This window comes from Symsagittifera roscoffensis, chromosome 2, assembly GCF_963678635.1.
Source record: "Symsagittifera roscoffensis chromosome 2, txSymRosc1.1, whole genome shotgun sequence".
In the NCBI taxonomy this organism is placed as follows: Eukaryota; Metazoa; Xenacoelomorpha; order Acoela; family Convolutidae; genus Symsagittifera; species Symsagittifera roscoffensis.
The window spans coordinates 15,648,795-15,664,787 of NC_087063.1; the positions used below are offsets into that span (position 1 = coordinate 15,648,795).

The 15,993-nt window shown below is 35.5% G+C and overlaps 3 protein-coding genes across 3 annotated transcripts in view; 2 read left to right on the forward strand and 1 right to left on the reverse strand.

Annotated features, from left to right (window-relative positions):
- LOC134839017 (dynactin subunit 6-like) overlaps positions 1 to 15,993 on the forward strand; it is a 275,517-nt gene that overhangs the window by 95,408 nt on the left and 164,116 nt on the right. The window lies entirely within an intron of this gene.
- Positions 6,778 to 9,409, reverse strand: LOC134840165 (E3 ubiquitin-protein ligase CHIP-like). The gene is made up of 3 exons (XM_063855874.1): positions 9,010 to 9,409; positions 7,777 to 7,954; positions 6,778 to 7,461 (listed from the first exon to the last, which is right to left on the reverse strand). The coding sequence occupies exons 1-3, from the start codon at positions 9,153 to 9,155 to the stop codon at positions 6,922 to 6,924; spliced, it is 864 nt and encodes a 287-aa protein (XP_063711944.1). The 5' UTR covers positions 9,156 to 9,409; the 3' UTR covers positions 6,778 to 6,921.
- On the forward strand, positions 9,416 to 11,321 carry LOC134840164 (interaptin-like). Its single transcript, XM_063855873.1, has 3 exons — positions 9,416 to 9,908; positions 10,228 to 10,344; positions 10,657 to 11,321. The coding sequence occupies exons 1-3, from the start codon at positions 9,605 to 9,607 to the stop codon at positions 11,271 to 11,273; spliced, it is 1,038 nt and encodes a 345-aa protein (XP_063711943.1). The 5' UTR covers positions 9,416 to 9,604; the 3' UTR covers positions 11,274 to 11,321.

A 15,993-nucleotide genomic window follows, 5' to 3' on the forward strand; every position in this document is an offset into this window, starting at 1 on the left:
TGAATTCGGTATCCTTATCATTGTCACAAAAAAGTCTAAATTATATGAAATTAATTTGAAAATTAGTTAAGCATTAAGTCGAAAATTTTCAACTAAAAAGGAACAAGTTTTTTCACCCTTACAGTCCAGGAAGTTACACATGGTACAAGAAAGTAAATGCCACCCTTGTAAAGCCCAAAAAGAACTAACATCGCAAGAAATGGAAAAGAAAACACTGAAACTGGCACCAAAAGCTTTCAAAAAAAGTCAGTAGTTGCCAATTCATACTCCATAACCCAAGCTGCCAGGAATGCAGCGTAAGCCGCTTTAAGAATGTACGCGTTAATTTGATAAAAATTTAAAAAAATTGATTTAAAAATGATTTTAACCACAAATTGTCTCATACCTCCATAAAATTGCTAAATTGACGACAGGTGACATGTGATTTCACCTTCAAGCTCAGAACATCAAAATCTTTCAGATGATTAAAACTTAAAATAGCCAGTATTAATACCTTCAGCATCGAGTGTGCTTTATCACTGGGTGGGTATTATGCATATTATGCAACAAAAGAGCACTTCAAGAAAATGAGAGCTGATATTTGCTGCAAAAGACGACAATGAGAGCTGCAAAAGACGACAATTCGTAACGCTGATTTACATGAGCTATATGGAAGCGCAGCGGAGCAAGCAATCATTACATCCCAAAACATTGTTTCCATTTGTCGTTTCATACGAATTGTCGCCTGTTACGAAATGTCGCCGTTTACAAATTATGTACCTAAACGACTTGGGCATCAGTTTACTGCTCATTATCAGTAAGCTCTGCTGTATTCATCATAAGCCGAGTACCAGGACCTATACGATCTGGTTTTGGAATTTCTCCCATTCTATTGGAATTTCTACACACAGAGGCGAAGTGGAGCTTCGCAACAATTGCGATACAACCAAAAAATAAACAAAACGTAAGTCGAAAAAAACTTAGACGTTGAAAAAAACTAGGTGAACCAAAATTTTCGTATATCTCGATAAAAAAAAACAACTAGTAGCCAAGCTAAAGCTGGAGCTACGTGTTTGATATTCAATGAAATGGGGCATGAAAAGTGTGATTTCAAAAACTTGACTTTGCCTAAGCCTGTTGTTTCTAAAATAAGTGACAAAAGTAATTGAAAAAAATTTAGAGATAATAAATTTTTCGAAGTAAATAACATTTATCTTATTAAAAAAATAAGCCGCTTCTGCATATCAATCATCGCAACCGGTTCAATTGAACTTTTCATTTCAAATTTGATTGTGTAAAATTTCAGAAAACTCAAAAAATTTCATAAACGCTTAAAGACTTTCCAAAATCCATAACGTTTTTCTGCAAAGGGTGACCCAATATTACCCAGCCAGAAAAACTAACAAAAAAAATGCATGTAGTTCTTAAACAGGGACAAAACAGCGGCTCGCCGTGATGAGCTTAAAGCTCGTTTGTTGTTCCTTTCACTCGTGGATAAATGGTCTTAAAATATGAGTCAAATATTCCCTCACACTTTTTCGAATGGCTAGACAGAGGGGTCAAGTAAAACAAGACTCTAGCGGAGTATTCAGGCACAGAGGGGAATAGGCGGTCTTTCAATTGATACCCCCTTTTTTTTGAAAATCAATAGAAGTTTGTGACAAAAAACTAAACGAAAAAAAAAGAAATTTCAACAAACCGATTGGTAAACATACAACCAACTTCATCGCACAGAGGGGAGTGTTTAAATTGTATTTCCCTTGAAACGACCCAAAAAATAGGTCATTAAGCCGATGAAAAATAAGCCGAAATAATTTGAGCCGAGGAATTTTTTAAGCGAAACAAAAAAAACTACGAATGAAAAACGAAGTCGAGGCAAGTAAAAATACAAATTGTAGGTGTAAACCAAACAATTAAAGCAACATTAAAAAAAAAGTGCGCAGCAAAAAAACGACTCCAAGATAAGACAACTAAGCCGCCAACAGAAAAGCAGACAAATAATTGGCCGATGATTTTATTTGAAACTGATTTATTATTCCCGTTTGAAGAAAAAGACAGGTCCTGGTCAGATTCGAACCCGGGACCTTTGCCTTCCCAGGCTTATTCGTGTTCTCCAAGCTAAGTTAGCCGGGAACGCTAAGAAATTTGAATACAAGGTAGAGATGACTCTATACGAGTCCTGTGAATTAAGTTTTTTTACGGGAAAAAGTCTAGTACCCGATTGCAATACCCTTGCTTATGGCAAGGGTAGCAATACGACAAACAAGTTTAATTTTCACCACAGCCCAATCTAGATGCTTGCAAAATTTTTAAATTCATAATTCTATACAAGTTTGTAAAAGTTTTATTAGAAAAGTAAACACAATAGCAAGTTCATTATCAAGAGCAAAATTACTTGTTGGACTCGACTATGTTTTCTTCACCTTGCATGATGATCAGACGTAGTTTTCTGAAGATCCCTCGCTTTGGCTTGATCGATGGCCAGTTTTTCTTTGTTCCAGACAGCTGCACCTGGTAGGAGGGAAGCAGCTGATGCCAAAACGTAAACAGTAGACACTGCTAGAAACGCGACGCCTGATTTGTGCAATAAATCCAAAATCCTTTTCATTTCAAATCTAAAAAAAAAACATTTTTGAATACATACAAACATGTTTACAAGGTTCCGTTTTTAGCGTAAATTTTTTGAAGCAGTTGAACTAATTTAGAGATATCTGATTTATAACAATTGAAAAAAAATTGGCGACTCTTCAAATAAATTTTAAAATAGATGATCTTAAGTCTTACACATCATGAACCTTTTCTGGCCGTTCTCTAAAACATATCATTCATAAAAGCTCAAATTGAAACCAGGAGAAATAATCATTTGTGAAAAACGGGAATCAGCGTTGATTTTGTTTTCAAACTTTTGCGATCAGATAAAATCAGAATTTCAAAAAAAAACGTTTCTTCTGAATAAGAGTATAATGAAAAGGCAAAAAAATCTTCCTAAAAATAAGTATAAAAACTCGCAGAAACTAATTTTAAAATTTTTTTGTCTTTTTCCAAAAACAAGACGCTGAATTTCAACTGATTATAAATCTAAGCCAATAAAGCCAGATCAATGGGTGATTTTTTCCGCTGAGAAAAACTAAAAATTAAAGTTCGAAACTAGAAAATCAATCACGTTTTTTTTTGCGCCATTTGCAATTTGCTTGTTGGAGAGCGTAATTTGGCTTTCTTTACGCAAATGACGAATTCCAATTGAACCTCAAAGCAAATATAATCAAAATTGGTCGTGAACAAGTTTCAATAGCTTTGTCTGAAAAATCACACTAACTTCGTTCATTGACCAGTTTCGTTTTTGTTTCGGAGGAACTTTGTATTCTGGTGTTTTAGTTCTTCTTTTCTTTTGCTTTTCCACGCAAAATCAGGAATCACAAAAAGTTATGATAATGGGTCGAGTGATATATCATTTTGAAGACCTTTCCATCGTGTTTCGAATGACATTAAAAATTTTCCAAAAAGTTGTCCCAGTATCGAGAAAACAGGTTTAAAATTTTTGTCTAACTTCGAGCAAATAAAGCGAGCGAGCAGGCTGTCAACCCCGTTCACGACACTGGAGAGCGCAATTTGGCTTTCTTTACGAATTCAAATTGAATCTCAATGGAGATAAAATCAAAACGTTTTCACTTATTTTGCTTAATTTAGGCTATGAAAACTTAGTTTTACTCAAATAAAGTTACTTTTGGAGTTTTTAGCGCCATTTGGAAATATTTTTTCCAGTCACCTTCTACAATTTTTTGCTTAGTTTACTATGACTGTCGAATGTTCCTAAGATCCAGTTTTTCGTTCCTTTTCAGACCACGCAGAAAAAAACGACACTAATTTGAAAAAAATTAGAGAAAAAAAAATGTTTTAGACAATGGTCGAAACATTCTGTGCTACTTGTACAGTAACCGGCTATCCTTTTTTCATTTATAAATAAAATAAATACACGAGCAACAAAAAATCACCAAGGCGCCTTTTTGGTATTAGACTTGCCAAATTCAAAGCCGAAGTCTATTAAAAGAATGTTTTGTAGTAATTAGCATATTCGAAAATATTTTTTACCAAGGGAAACCTTATCATCGTTAAAAGAGTCACCATTTTGCGTAACAATGACTTTTTACCTAAAATAAAAACCACATTACCTAAGTAAGTGTCTTCACTAGAAAATTTGGCACTGCATTCACTCACCAGCTCAAAAAAAAATACATTACTGAGTATTAAACTACATTTTGCTAACGCCCAAAATGGCTATTAGAGTACATTTTGCTAACGCCCAAAAAATTATGTGTCAACTATACTAAGGAAAAAAATTACGATGAAAGCACATGCTTCGACACAAAGGTGAAGCGGAGCCTCGAATCACTAGCGAAAAACATGAAATGACAAAAAATCCATTACAGAAAATTTTTTCAAGAATGAGTATAAATTTCGCAAATCTCTTGAGACATAACCATTGCCTTTATGATTAAATAATTCTTACTAATCGCAAGCGTAAAAATGAACTAATGTACTGGATTAACAAGCAAATTAAAAGAAATATTGGCAGACCATAAAAACCATTTCAGAAAAAAAGTATTTCAAAAACTGTTGCGCACAAAAATCGATTTTGATATCCTTTGAACGAAATGATGGTCTATATAGCTGTCCAATTACACAGCATTGCAATGCAACAACTAATCAGCTTACATGTTACTTCTTCTAAAGCCAAAAAAATTACATCAAAATACCTTATTCACTTTGAAGAAGTTTGACATCATGCTAATTACTAATTTGAAAGATTTTATAACATCTAATTACAAGTTTTTAGTTTCATTCGAGATAAAGCAGTTGTCCCGAAACGAAATGCCGCCAACATAAAAAACTACGCAACAACAGCAAAACCCTCTGAAAATAACACAATTAAACGAAAATAAGGCTAGCCGGTTGATAAGCAAGTAGCTCAGAATGTTCCAACCATATTCTTAAAAAGTACATTAAAAGCTTTTTTCAAGTGGTTTTCTGGGCCTGGTGTGATGAAATGTCTGTAGAAAACCCAAAGATTAGAAAACCTGGAGAAAACTTGAAATTTTTAGAAAACCTGAAATTTCTGTAGAAAACCTGAAACTTTTTGGCTTCAGAAGAAATCTCTGAATTCTGAGACATAAAAGCTGAATAGTGGTTGGATTGCAATGCTAGGTATATTCGACAGTCAGAGCAAAATAGGCGGATCGGGCATCGGTTTCTGTCAAAAAATGACAAGAAAAAAACGAAAACAAAACTCAAAACAAATTTTAAAAAATTCTTTTTTTCAATTTTTTATGCTGAAATTATTTGAAGTTTTTATGCAAAAATGACGCTAAAAACTTCAAAAAATCTATCAAAATTTCATGGCGTATCCATCTACAATAAGCCTGCTCGCTTGCTTTAATCCCTCGAAATAAGACTAAAGCTCAAAAATTTCAAACCGGTTTTTCTCGACACTGGAACAACTTATCGAACCTTTTTTAAAGTTCGAATCAGGATTGAAAGGGTTTTAATATGCTAAACCATTCGACCCGTTCCGATAATTTTTAAAAAAAGATTTTGATTGAAAAACAAAATAAGCCTACTCACTCACCTTAATCACTCGAAATTAGACCCAAAATCAGAAGTTTCAAACTGATTTTTTGCTACACTGAGAAATAATTTCAATATTTTTTAATGTCGTTATCAATGTTTTATCAAATAATTTAACACAGAGGCGAAGCTTCGCTTCGCAGGCACTAGCCAGAACACGACCAAAAAGCAGCTCTACAAAGTGCAATAAGAAAAAATATATATAAGCCTCGAATTAGCAAAAATTCAGCTAGGTCAAAAATAAATCAATCTGCGAACAACAGCAATCAAGAGAAATTGAGTCTCATGCACTAACCACTCAGTCACCCACGCTTAACCACCGAATAAAGCACGCGAATAAAGCAGCTACATATGCTAAACAATTGCCAATGCAATGCAGGACAAGTGGCACTAAATACAAATGGACACAGTGTTGCAAGTAATAATTTGGAGTATAACAAACTGAAGGCATCCCACTAACTTTGCATGTAACAAATCGCAAAGCATAAAGCCACATTGTGTATAAATTATGCAATTCAAAAAAATTGCGAGATACATTGAGTAAGAAAAATTTTGAAATCAAGCTTTTATGATTGTTATGTTGTTTGAAACAAATCACTTATTTCGGTTCATTTGATGAAATCAAAATGCACCAACTGAGTTAAATTACTACTATTCGAATGTCAGAGCACATGCTATCAAAAAGCTGTAAAGGTGCCCGAAAAGTGGCACCAACATTTGCAACCTAGGTTCGAAAAAAAAAGGTTTTTAATAATACACTTAGCTGACGCTAGTGTAAATACTTATTTATTAAAAGCACTTGATCAAATACGTGCTTAGACTAAATTGTAAAACAGAAAAAACTGTCACCCGATTTTACTACACGTGCTGCGCTGTCGCAAGTGTCAGAAAAATCTCAAGAATGGGACTTTTATCGGGCGAAGTCACAAGAGTTTTAACTGATCCTATAACATACAATATGCATAATTTGAGTGGACGCGGATATTCGTGTCAATATTGTTAGAACACGGTTTTACAACGGACCAGGTATAAGCTGATAGCTATTATTATCAAATCTTTGTTAAGAATCTGATGATGAAATTATCAAAAGCTGGATCAAAATTACGCTGAGCTGAAATCTTGCTGGTCGAAGCGTTATGCACAATTTCACCAATATAAACTTTAATTATGATTCGATTTCAGTTAAAGTTTAATTGTCCATATATAAATTACTCTAAGGCTGTATTAATCAATCAATAAAACATCAACTCATGAGATTCTTGTCAAACCAGTCTTCAAAAAAGAAAAAATTGTGAAAACATAATAACTTCATCCGTGATTTCAGTAACCGTCGACCCATTTGTTATTTGCTATAAAGTCCTCGACTACCTCTTTTATGGACAGATTCGGGATTAGTTTTTCCTGAGTGAGAGCAACGCGCGTGACCGGGTCGAAGTGACCTACACGTTGAAGGTGTTCCTCCAGTTCTTTTCTATTGTATGTAATTCCACTCGGAGTAACGACTGGATCCTCCAGCAATTCAAAACTGATTTTGCAGCACAAAAAATCGGGCACTTCTCGCTTTTGTCTCCGCTCGTCAATTTGTCTGAAAAGATCCAAAACTTCATTGATTCTGGTTTCCTTCGCCTTCTTAGAATCTTCTATTGAAACTTCAGCATGTGTTTCCGAACTCTCAGAATCATTTGGAACTTTAGAACTGACATTAGCCTTCTCTTCAAAGTCTCTTTCGACAAGTTTGATTAAATATTTTTCTAATTCGATTTCTTGTTTCATCCGCTTTTCTTCCAGTTTTAGCCAGCGCTTTTTCTTCACTTGTCTCAAGGTATTCGCCAACTCATCACCGACATTCATGTCCAGCTCCTACAAAAAATAACCATGTTCAATCTTTTTTGCACTTGAACTTAGGCGGTGTTTTGATAAATTTTGCGGCCTTTGTCAGCCATTTCGAATTTCTAAATCAATGCCGAAACCAAATTTAGCGAAAATGCCCCACAATCTCTTGATAAGGTACTGCTCTGGAGTTAGAATTCGGTAGTCCCATTTTTAAACACTTTGTGGAGAACCAATATTTTATTTGGAAAACTGATTGCAATTCAAAACGGAACCTCTTACAAACCACTGGATTTTCTTTAAACTTCAAAATCTTACCAAGAAAACGATGTGCGATTCCCGTACCTTAGTGAGTTGGTATGCTTTCTGCAGACAGGAGCAAGCTTCATCAAGGGAGTCCAGTTCTGAGAGCGCCTGTCCGAGGAAGAAGTAGGCCTTGACTGATTTGAGATCCATCTCAAGGGCACATCTACAGTCCGATACTGCCTTTTGCCAACTCTGCAGTTTCAGGTAGCACAAGGCTCTAAATTATTGTGACAGCTAACGATAACCGTGGCCCAATATTAGTAAAATCTCAGCTTCAACCAATTGATAACTAGGAATTCATTTTCTTTCTCAACTTGAATTTTTAGTTCAGTTATGCTATCGAATCGAAACATTTCCCTGCATGCATCCTTGCAGAAGTTGAGCATGAGACGATTAATATCCGTTAAACACTCTGATATAAAACAAACAAGACTGCTCGTATCAGGGCGAAGCCCTGAATGTTCCGATTGTAATGTCCCTGAATGTTCCGAAATTAAATGTAATAAAATAAAAATATATATTTTTTTAATTTGAGCTTTTATGTGAAAATCATCACCCCACGCGGCATAAAGTGATAGATTTCGCTCCTAGTCCTAGTAACAAATAAATTATGGCAAATAAGCTTCCTTTAATCAATTTGGAACGATTTCTAACTTGGATTAAATCTCCGCTTACGGGTAAGTTGGATTCAATCTCCGACAACAATACCTTTTGAATGATTAAAAAAACTCCGTCAAAAATGACTAGTTACAAAGTCCAAATTTGTTTGAAGAAAAAAAAACCACCCGAGCACAAATATTCCGTTATTTTTGTTATACGAAAGACGGAATAACAAGCCGGTTCCTGTTGTTGTTGTTATTTGCCAGGGCACAGAGCGTCGCACGCAGCACCAAACGTTCTGACTACATTCATTTTTCTCGTCTAAAGTATGCCCAAAAAGCGAAAACTTCAAACCACTTTGTATCGACAACGGATTTCTTAATTACGATTCGAATCACGGGTAAAAAAAGATTCAAAATGATACAAAGCGCAATCTCATCTGAAATTTATTTGAAGTACCTGATTTATCGACGAAAAAATACCCGAATACACGCTCCTTCCCATATTTTTTGTTGGAACAATAGCACTTTAATATCTCCCGATTAATCTCATCAATTAAATAATCAAAGGAAACAGAAACTATTCTAAATATGAAGTCTCACATTCAAAATGCGCATTAATTCATGGCTGACAACTAAATCCGCTCTTACTTCAGAAAAAGTATTTATTTACCTGTTAGTATAAAACTGGGGTACTTTCGGGTCTAGTTTGATCGCTTTTGAGTAACAATCCACAGCTGATTCGTACTTCTTCTTGCCGAAGAATTTATTTCCCTCCTGCTTAAACTGAAGGGCCTGGTGTGAATGAGCCATATTCATGCTTGTTCCTCTATTCTCTTTTTCTCCTTGTGTTACTGAAATGACTCCTCCTTGGTTCTGATACTCGGATTCCGAATCACTTCGGTGATACACTCGGTTTCGACACAGTTGTCGCACACAGCAGCAAGTACCGCAGAGACTCAAAGCCACTGTTCTAATGTAGTTTACTAGTGACGGATGATTTCAAAGCGCTCACTTACTTGAACACTTCGGCTGACGGCAGAGAAGAACGAATGTCATATTTACATCTTAAAGCAAAACTATTCTGTTTTTATATACACAAAACAAATACAACTTATGCCTATATTCATTAAAAATTCATTGCACGCATAAAACCAACAAATTAGACCATAAAGAATTCCAATGCGATTCATTTATCGATTCAATTTATGCTGATTTCTTGATTTATCGCGCCCTATGAACTGATACTGAAGGTAATCTGTGTCGTAATGATTTCGTTCCAAGATTCCCGAAATGCTTCGATGACGAGGAGCAGCACTCTAATGCAAAACACCAGTCAACCATTTCGAAGAGGCTCTCTTATGGAACTAGCTAAAAGTGCAGGCCAGGAAACACTCAATACCTCAACCGTGAAAAACCAATCTTTTCAAGGTGCTTTGGGATTCAGGCCGAATGTGAATAGTTCAGCAGTAGTGAGTGGATCTAAGCCTCCCATTTTTCGAAGAGCGAGCACTCAATTAAACATGTCCAAGCTGAGGGGACCGGCCGGGTCTATATTCGAAGATTCGAGAGGTTAGAAAATTAGTATTCTGTTATCTCAAAAAACGCACACAATTCAATCCATTTTAAAACCGAGAAAAAACTTCAATAAAACCCAAAAGTATGTCATAATTTCAATAATTCGTTGATTGTTAAAAGTTAGATAACATTTCAAGGAATAAAGTTTCAAGGGATTCTAGGGCTATTTGACATGTTTCGGAACACCTCTACGAAACTTAATTTCCAAATGGCAAATTGTTATTGTGGAATTAAACATTTCTATAAGATAATTAAAATAGCTCACAATACTTCGCCAACAGGTGACTGCAAATTTAACTTAAAAACTATTTAGTCATGAATACTTCTGCTTTGCGCTTCCACGAAGCCGAAGAGTTTCAAAAAAGCGCAATATCCAGCATCGTAAACCGGATCAAAACCAGTACTGCCAAAAACAACTCACAACTGCCAAGTTAGAATGTCGACCAAGATTTTGACACCGCCAATTTAAACCGCTAAGCTGTACAGTGCTTCAATAAAAAATCGATAAACTATTTTTTTTTTACTAATTGTCTTATTTTGTAAAAGTGCATAGTTTTTCCAAGAAACATCCACGATTCGCAAACTATACCACCACCACAAAAAAAAATGTCAGACAACTGAAATGAAAGAAATGAAAGGCAAACAAGTCACAATAGCTAATAAAATCGCTAATATTTTGCGAGTCATTCTGTAGTAGGCAACATACCGCTATTAGCGGTGTCAAAATCGGACTCTGATATAGATCAGTCGATTGAAATGAAGGAGAGATTACAGCAGGAACAAAGGGAGAAATTAGCGAGAACACAAAAACAGCTTGACGAACTCAAAGAGCAACTTGAAACGCTCACGAAGCACTTCGAACATTCAGATTCCGATCATTATTCACAGCAAATAAAAGAGAAGATGGCTAAATTTAAGCAAAAAGAAGAGAAGGAATGGCAGCGAATGAAATCTAAGCTACAAGACGAAAACTCAAGGAAAGAATACTTGGAACACCTTGCAACTGAAGAGCAAAATGAACTTGATGATTTGAAGTCACAATACTTGGAGCTTCTGAAAGACCTCGAAAGAGCAGAGAAGATTAAAGACTACCTAACAGGACGCAAACGGGAGCTATTCGTGCTTCAAAGATTGCATCAGAAAGAGAGAGGCACTTTGACGAGTCAGAATTTCAAATTGGACAAGGTATTTATGGAGAACCGAGCACTCAGGCAGAAAGAGCTGAGACGAATGGCATTGGATCCCGAAGATGGATGTGAGGATGTCATTTTAGAAGGCAAGGCATTCCAAATGAAAAAGAGAATTGATAAGATGCATGCCGAAAATGCAAAATTGAAGCAGCGTCTAAACCAATTATAATTATGAAAGTAAATTACACAAGGCAAAAAAATATCATATTTTGATATACCTGACACATTGTATTAGTTTTGATAAATTCATTAGTATTAGTTTTGATAAATTGATAAATTCATTTTTTACTGAAAGTGAGACTGCTGCAATGATCCTTGAACTGATTTAAGGTATCCTCTAAATCGTGCGGTGGTAAGGGCTAAGCTTACACCTTTCAGCCGAAAGCTCAATGGTCTAGTGATCCATTATGATCGGGACTCGTTTCTTGAGGGTGAGGCAACATTAACTAGTCAAGATAATTAACCGAAAATTGTATGTAGTGCTGAAGCAGGGAAACAACCGTAGTTCTCTTTTAAGAATTAAATTTTCAAACTAGGTTACAATATTTAACGCTTTTAATAACAAAATGGTCATATATTGACAACTAAGTATTAATATAGACCAAGCTCGCCAAAAATCACTTTGTTCTCTTGACAATCAGTATTTTCACACTTCTGACTCCAACAATGCTCAGATCAGACTCACGCAGTCGAAATGATGCAACACGAGACAAGAAAGCATTAAAAAACTTTCCAGTTCGCTTACAGAAAAAAAATTTACCAAGTCATCAATTCACACACCTGTTTAAAACTATGGCACACGCGGCCAGCTCATAAACAATACGTGAAAAACTCGCAAATATTTTCAGCAGAAGAACTAATTTTTTTCCTAAGCACTGTCATTAATTTTAAGTAAAAATTAAATCAATGTTTGTCGTTGTACTTTTATTCCAATTTCCGCTAAAAATGTGATATGAAAAAACCTAGGAAGCTTGGAAAAACAGGAAGATAGTAAGTTTTAACAAACTCAAATATACCTAACGGCTTATTTTCGATTTGGATCGAATTACATCACTGTTAAGCGTTTTCAAAGTCAGACTGATTCAACTGGATTTCTTTAATAAACAAACCAATTTTGAGAAAGCCTTTTAGAAAGCTAAACTTTTTATTACCTCAAGAATCTCTTACTTGAATTAAGTTTTGAATCTTTAAGTCAAGCTCCAATTTATAACATTGCGCAAAAATGGCAGCGTAAAATTAAACCAAGCTGCACCAGCGCTTTGCGCCAAATCAGAGGGATACCATTAAGCAATCAGCCCAAGCCATGCCCTGCCAAGTTGCGCCAAATCAGAAGGATACCATTAAGAAATCAGCCCAAGCCATGCCCTGCCAAGTTGCGCCAAATCAGAGGGATACCATTAAGAAATCAGCCCGAGCCATGCCCTGCCAAGTTGCGCCAAATCAGAGGAATACTATTAAGAAATTAGCCCAAACTATGCCCTGCCAAGTTGCGCCAAATCAGAGGGATACCATTAAGAAATCAGCCCGAGCCATGCCCTGGCAAGTTGCGCCAAATCAAAGGGATACCATTAAGAACTGTCGAAAATTAAGAACTGCCAAAAATAGAATTAAGTTTTGAATCTTTAAGTCAAGCTCCAATTTATAACATTGCGCAAAAATGGCAGCGTAAAATTAAACCAAGCTGCACCACCGTGCGCCAAATCAGAGGGATACCATTAAGCAATCAGCCCAAGCCATGCCCTGCCAAGTTGCGCCAAATCAGAGGGATACCATTAGGAAATCAGCCCGAGCCATGCCCTGCCAAGTTGCGCCAAATCAGAGGAATACCATTAAGAAATCAGCCCAAACTATGCCCTGCCAAGTTGCGCCAAATCAGAGGGATACCATTAAGAAATCAGCCCGAGCCATGCCCTGCCAAGTTGCGCCAAATCAAAGGGATACCATTAAGAACTCAGCCCAAGCCATGCTCGCAGCTTTTGTATGTTCAAGACTAACAAGGGCTGGAAACATTTTACTACTTGCGATACAATGCAAGCGTAGCATTGCAAGATAGCGAATAAAAATTGAGATGGAAAAAGCTTGGTCAAAAATTAACTAAATTCAATTTTAGAAAAACTGTCGAAAAACACAATCAGCAGCTTTAGCAATCTTTTACTATTTATCTAGCAGCCACAAGTCAACAATACATGGGTAGATGCCGAAGTAGCCGAAAACAGAGAAATGCCAAAAAGAATTGATGTCATAAACAAGTTTTGAGCGACTAAATTTTAAAACTTTGAACTTTAACACCACAACCGAAAAGGATCATTTTTCCCATCAAAAGACACAAAAAATGTTGAAAAAGCCAATAAAACATAAGCCTGAACTATTTATTTAGTCCGAAAGGGCTTCTAAGCGGAAAAAAGAGGAAAATGTTCAGGGCAAGTAAATTACAAGAAAACAGTAGCATTTGCTACTAATGAAACCACTTAAAACAGCTAAACAAAACTCGCTGTGGTAACTAAGCCGGCACAACATAAACAGACACACGAAACTCCGACAGTTGAATTTTTCACGGAAAAAATGTCTACTTTCAAAATGAAAAAAAAAGCTGGGACTTGAATTCTGGGCTTGAGGGTGCAAAGGCAATCGCGTTTTTTTTACAGGGAAAGTTTTTTTACAGGGAAATCAAGTCTAGTTTCCGATTACAAAACCACTCGCAAATGTAACTACTTCGCATCAATTTATCATTCAATTATAAATTCTACATGACAAAAAAAAACGTCTTCCCGAGAACTTGACAACTCAAATTTCTCGCTGTAATATACTTACTTAGTGTGTTGGTTAGTAATTATCCATACTTATCGAACATAGAAGATTGATCAAAAAGATGACACCAGACTTTTGGATAAGCTCAATGAGCTGAATAAAACCAAAGAAAATTGCAGGCTAGCGAATATAAAATGAGAGGGAAATCCTTATTTCGTAAAAAAATTAAAAAACTGAAAAAAAAAGTTTTTAAAAAGCTATCTCAGAAAAACAGTCGAGAAACACAGCCAACGGCAATAAAAAAGCTTTGATTCTGCTAGCGACCACTAGTCCTACAAAAATTGGGTAGACATAAATCTGACCTGAAAACAAAAAACTAAGTGCCATATAAACTTATTGTCCAAAATAATTTTTTTTTGAGCGATTTGGTTTTACAAAAATTTAATAAATTAATTTTTGTCCTTCAAACGAAAAAATAAGCTAACTAAGCCAATAATATTTAGGTCGTGTTAATTTTAATTAAAATTATACACTTATTCAAAATCCATGTTTTTAATTGAAAAAATGAGAGGACGACTGTCCAATAACGTAAGAATTGTATAAATCAGACAAAAAATTTCACGCTTTGAAAACTAGGCCAAAAAAGTAAGTAGGCATATGAAACTCCGGTAATTCAATTTTTCTCAGTAAAAACATCTATTTCAACCAAGCAGAAAAAAAACCCCACAGGGAACTGACAGTAGGGTGCAAATGCAATTGCGTTACTTCTAGACCATGTCCGAAGAACCTAAAAAGTGCACAGAATTCCAATAATAAATCAAGTTGAATTTCTTAGATTTGTAACAAAATTTGTGAGCGTGAAAAAGTCTTGTTTCCAATTACAAGTCACTAGCTCTCGCAGAACAATTAAAACAAATGAATAATTTTTACGTAAACAGTGTCTCATGATAAAGAGCGAACTCAAATTGCTTAAACTAACGGTCTTTAGGTAGTGATTGACAATCAACTATGATTATCTCTCACATCTGGCTCCATTCAAACACCATTGGATCAAAATGTCCGCTGGTTGTGCAAGCAGCAGAACAATCAGTCTACATTAATTAAAAAAACTATTTCTTTGTTTTTTTTTTAGAAAAATTTGAAACTTTTTTAGTTTAATTTTATATTTTTATTAAGAAAAAGGGCCTGGGAAATTGATTTAGTTTTTTCCAAAACATATTGTAAGACTTCAACCATTCTTACAAAAAGAACAAGAAGTGATTGAAAAAAAAAACAATAAACCGACGGAATTAAAGCCGACATTCAAGCGACGAAAATGTCGGCAAAGTACTTTTAAATGAACTCATAAAAGGCACACAAGGCCCATGCCTAACATGCATCCACTACATTTACCTCTCCAGTAAACCACGTGAAACATTCTCAAGTGCGAAAAATGTGCCCAAAGTTATTCACCGGGAAAAAAACTGGCACCCGATTGCAACGCCCTTGCTCATCGAAAGGGTAATTAAAACATTAATTTGTACATTGAACAGCATACAAATGCAATCCTGCTTAAAAAGTAAAAACCTATTTTATTTTTGCGTTTGTATGAAGTGTATAATTCATGCAGAATTAATACATGCTAGGGGAGGGCATTCGACGGTAGGTAACTAGGGGGGGGGGGTTGTACGGTCAATCCTAGGAACGATTCATGATTGATTATCTTTTTACAACGCAAATTCAACGCAAAAAAAAAAGAAAAAAAATGAAAATAGTTAAAAAGTCATGTGAACCAAAATTTTTGTATGTTTCGATAAAACTTAACAACGGGTCCAGATAAGAAGGCACCTCTTTGATATTTTTCAAATTACCCATTTTATCCCAAATAAAACAAATTCAAAACATTGAACTTTGCCCAAAATCTTAGCTGTTTCTCTACTGAAATAAGTGAGAAGAATGAAAATTTCAGAGAAATTAGAATTTTCCAAATACCAACAATTTTCTTACAGAACGACGTCGCCGCTTCAGCAGGACATTTCTCGCCACCGTTCATTTCAGATTTGAAAGGATTTAAGAAAAGACAAAAAAAACAGCCAAACGTTCAAAAACTTGAATTTCCCAAATCCATAACTTTTCCTGGGACCAGAAGCTCATGGTCGCTT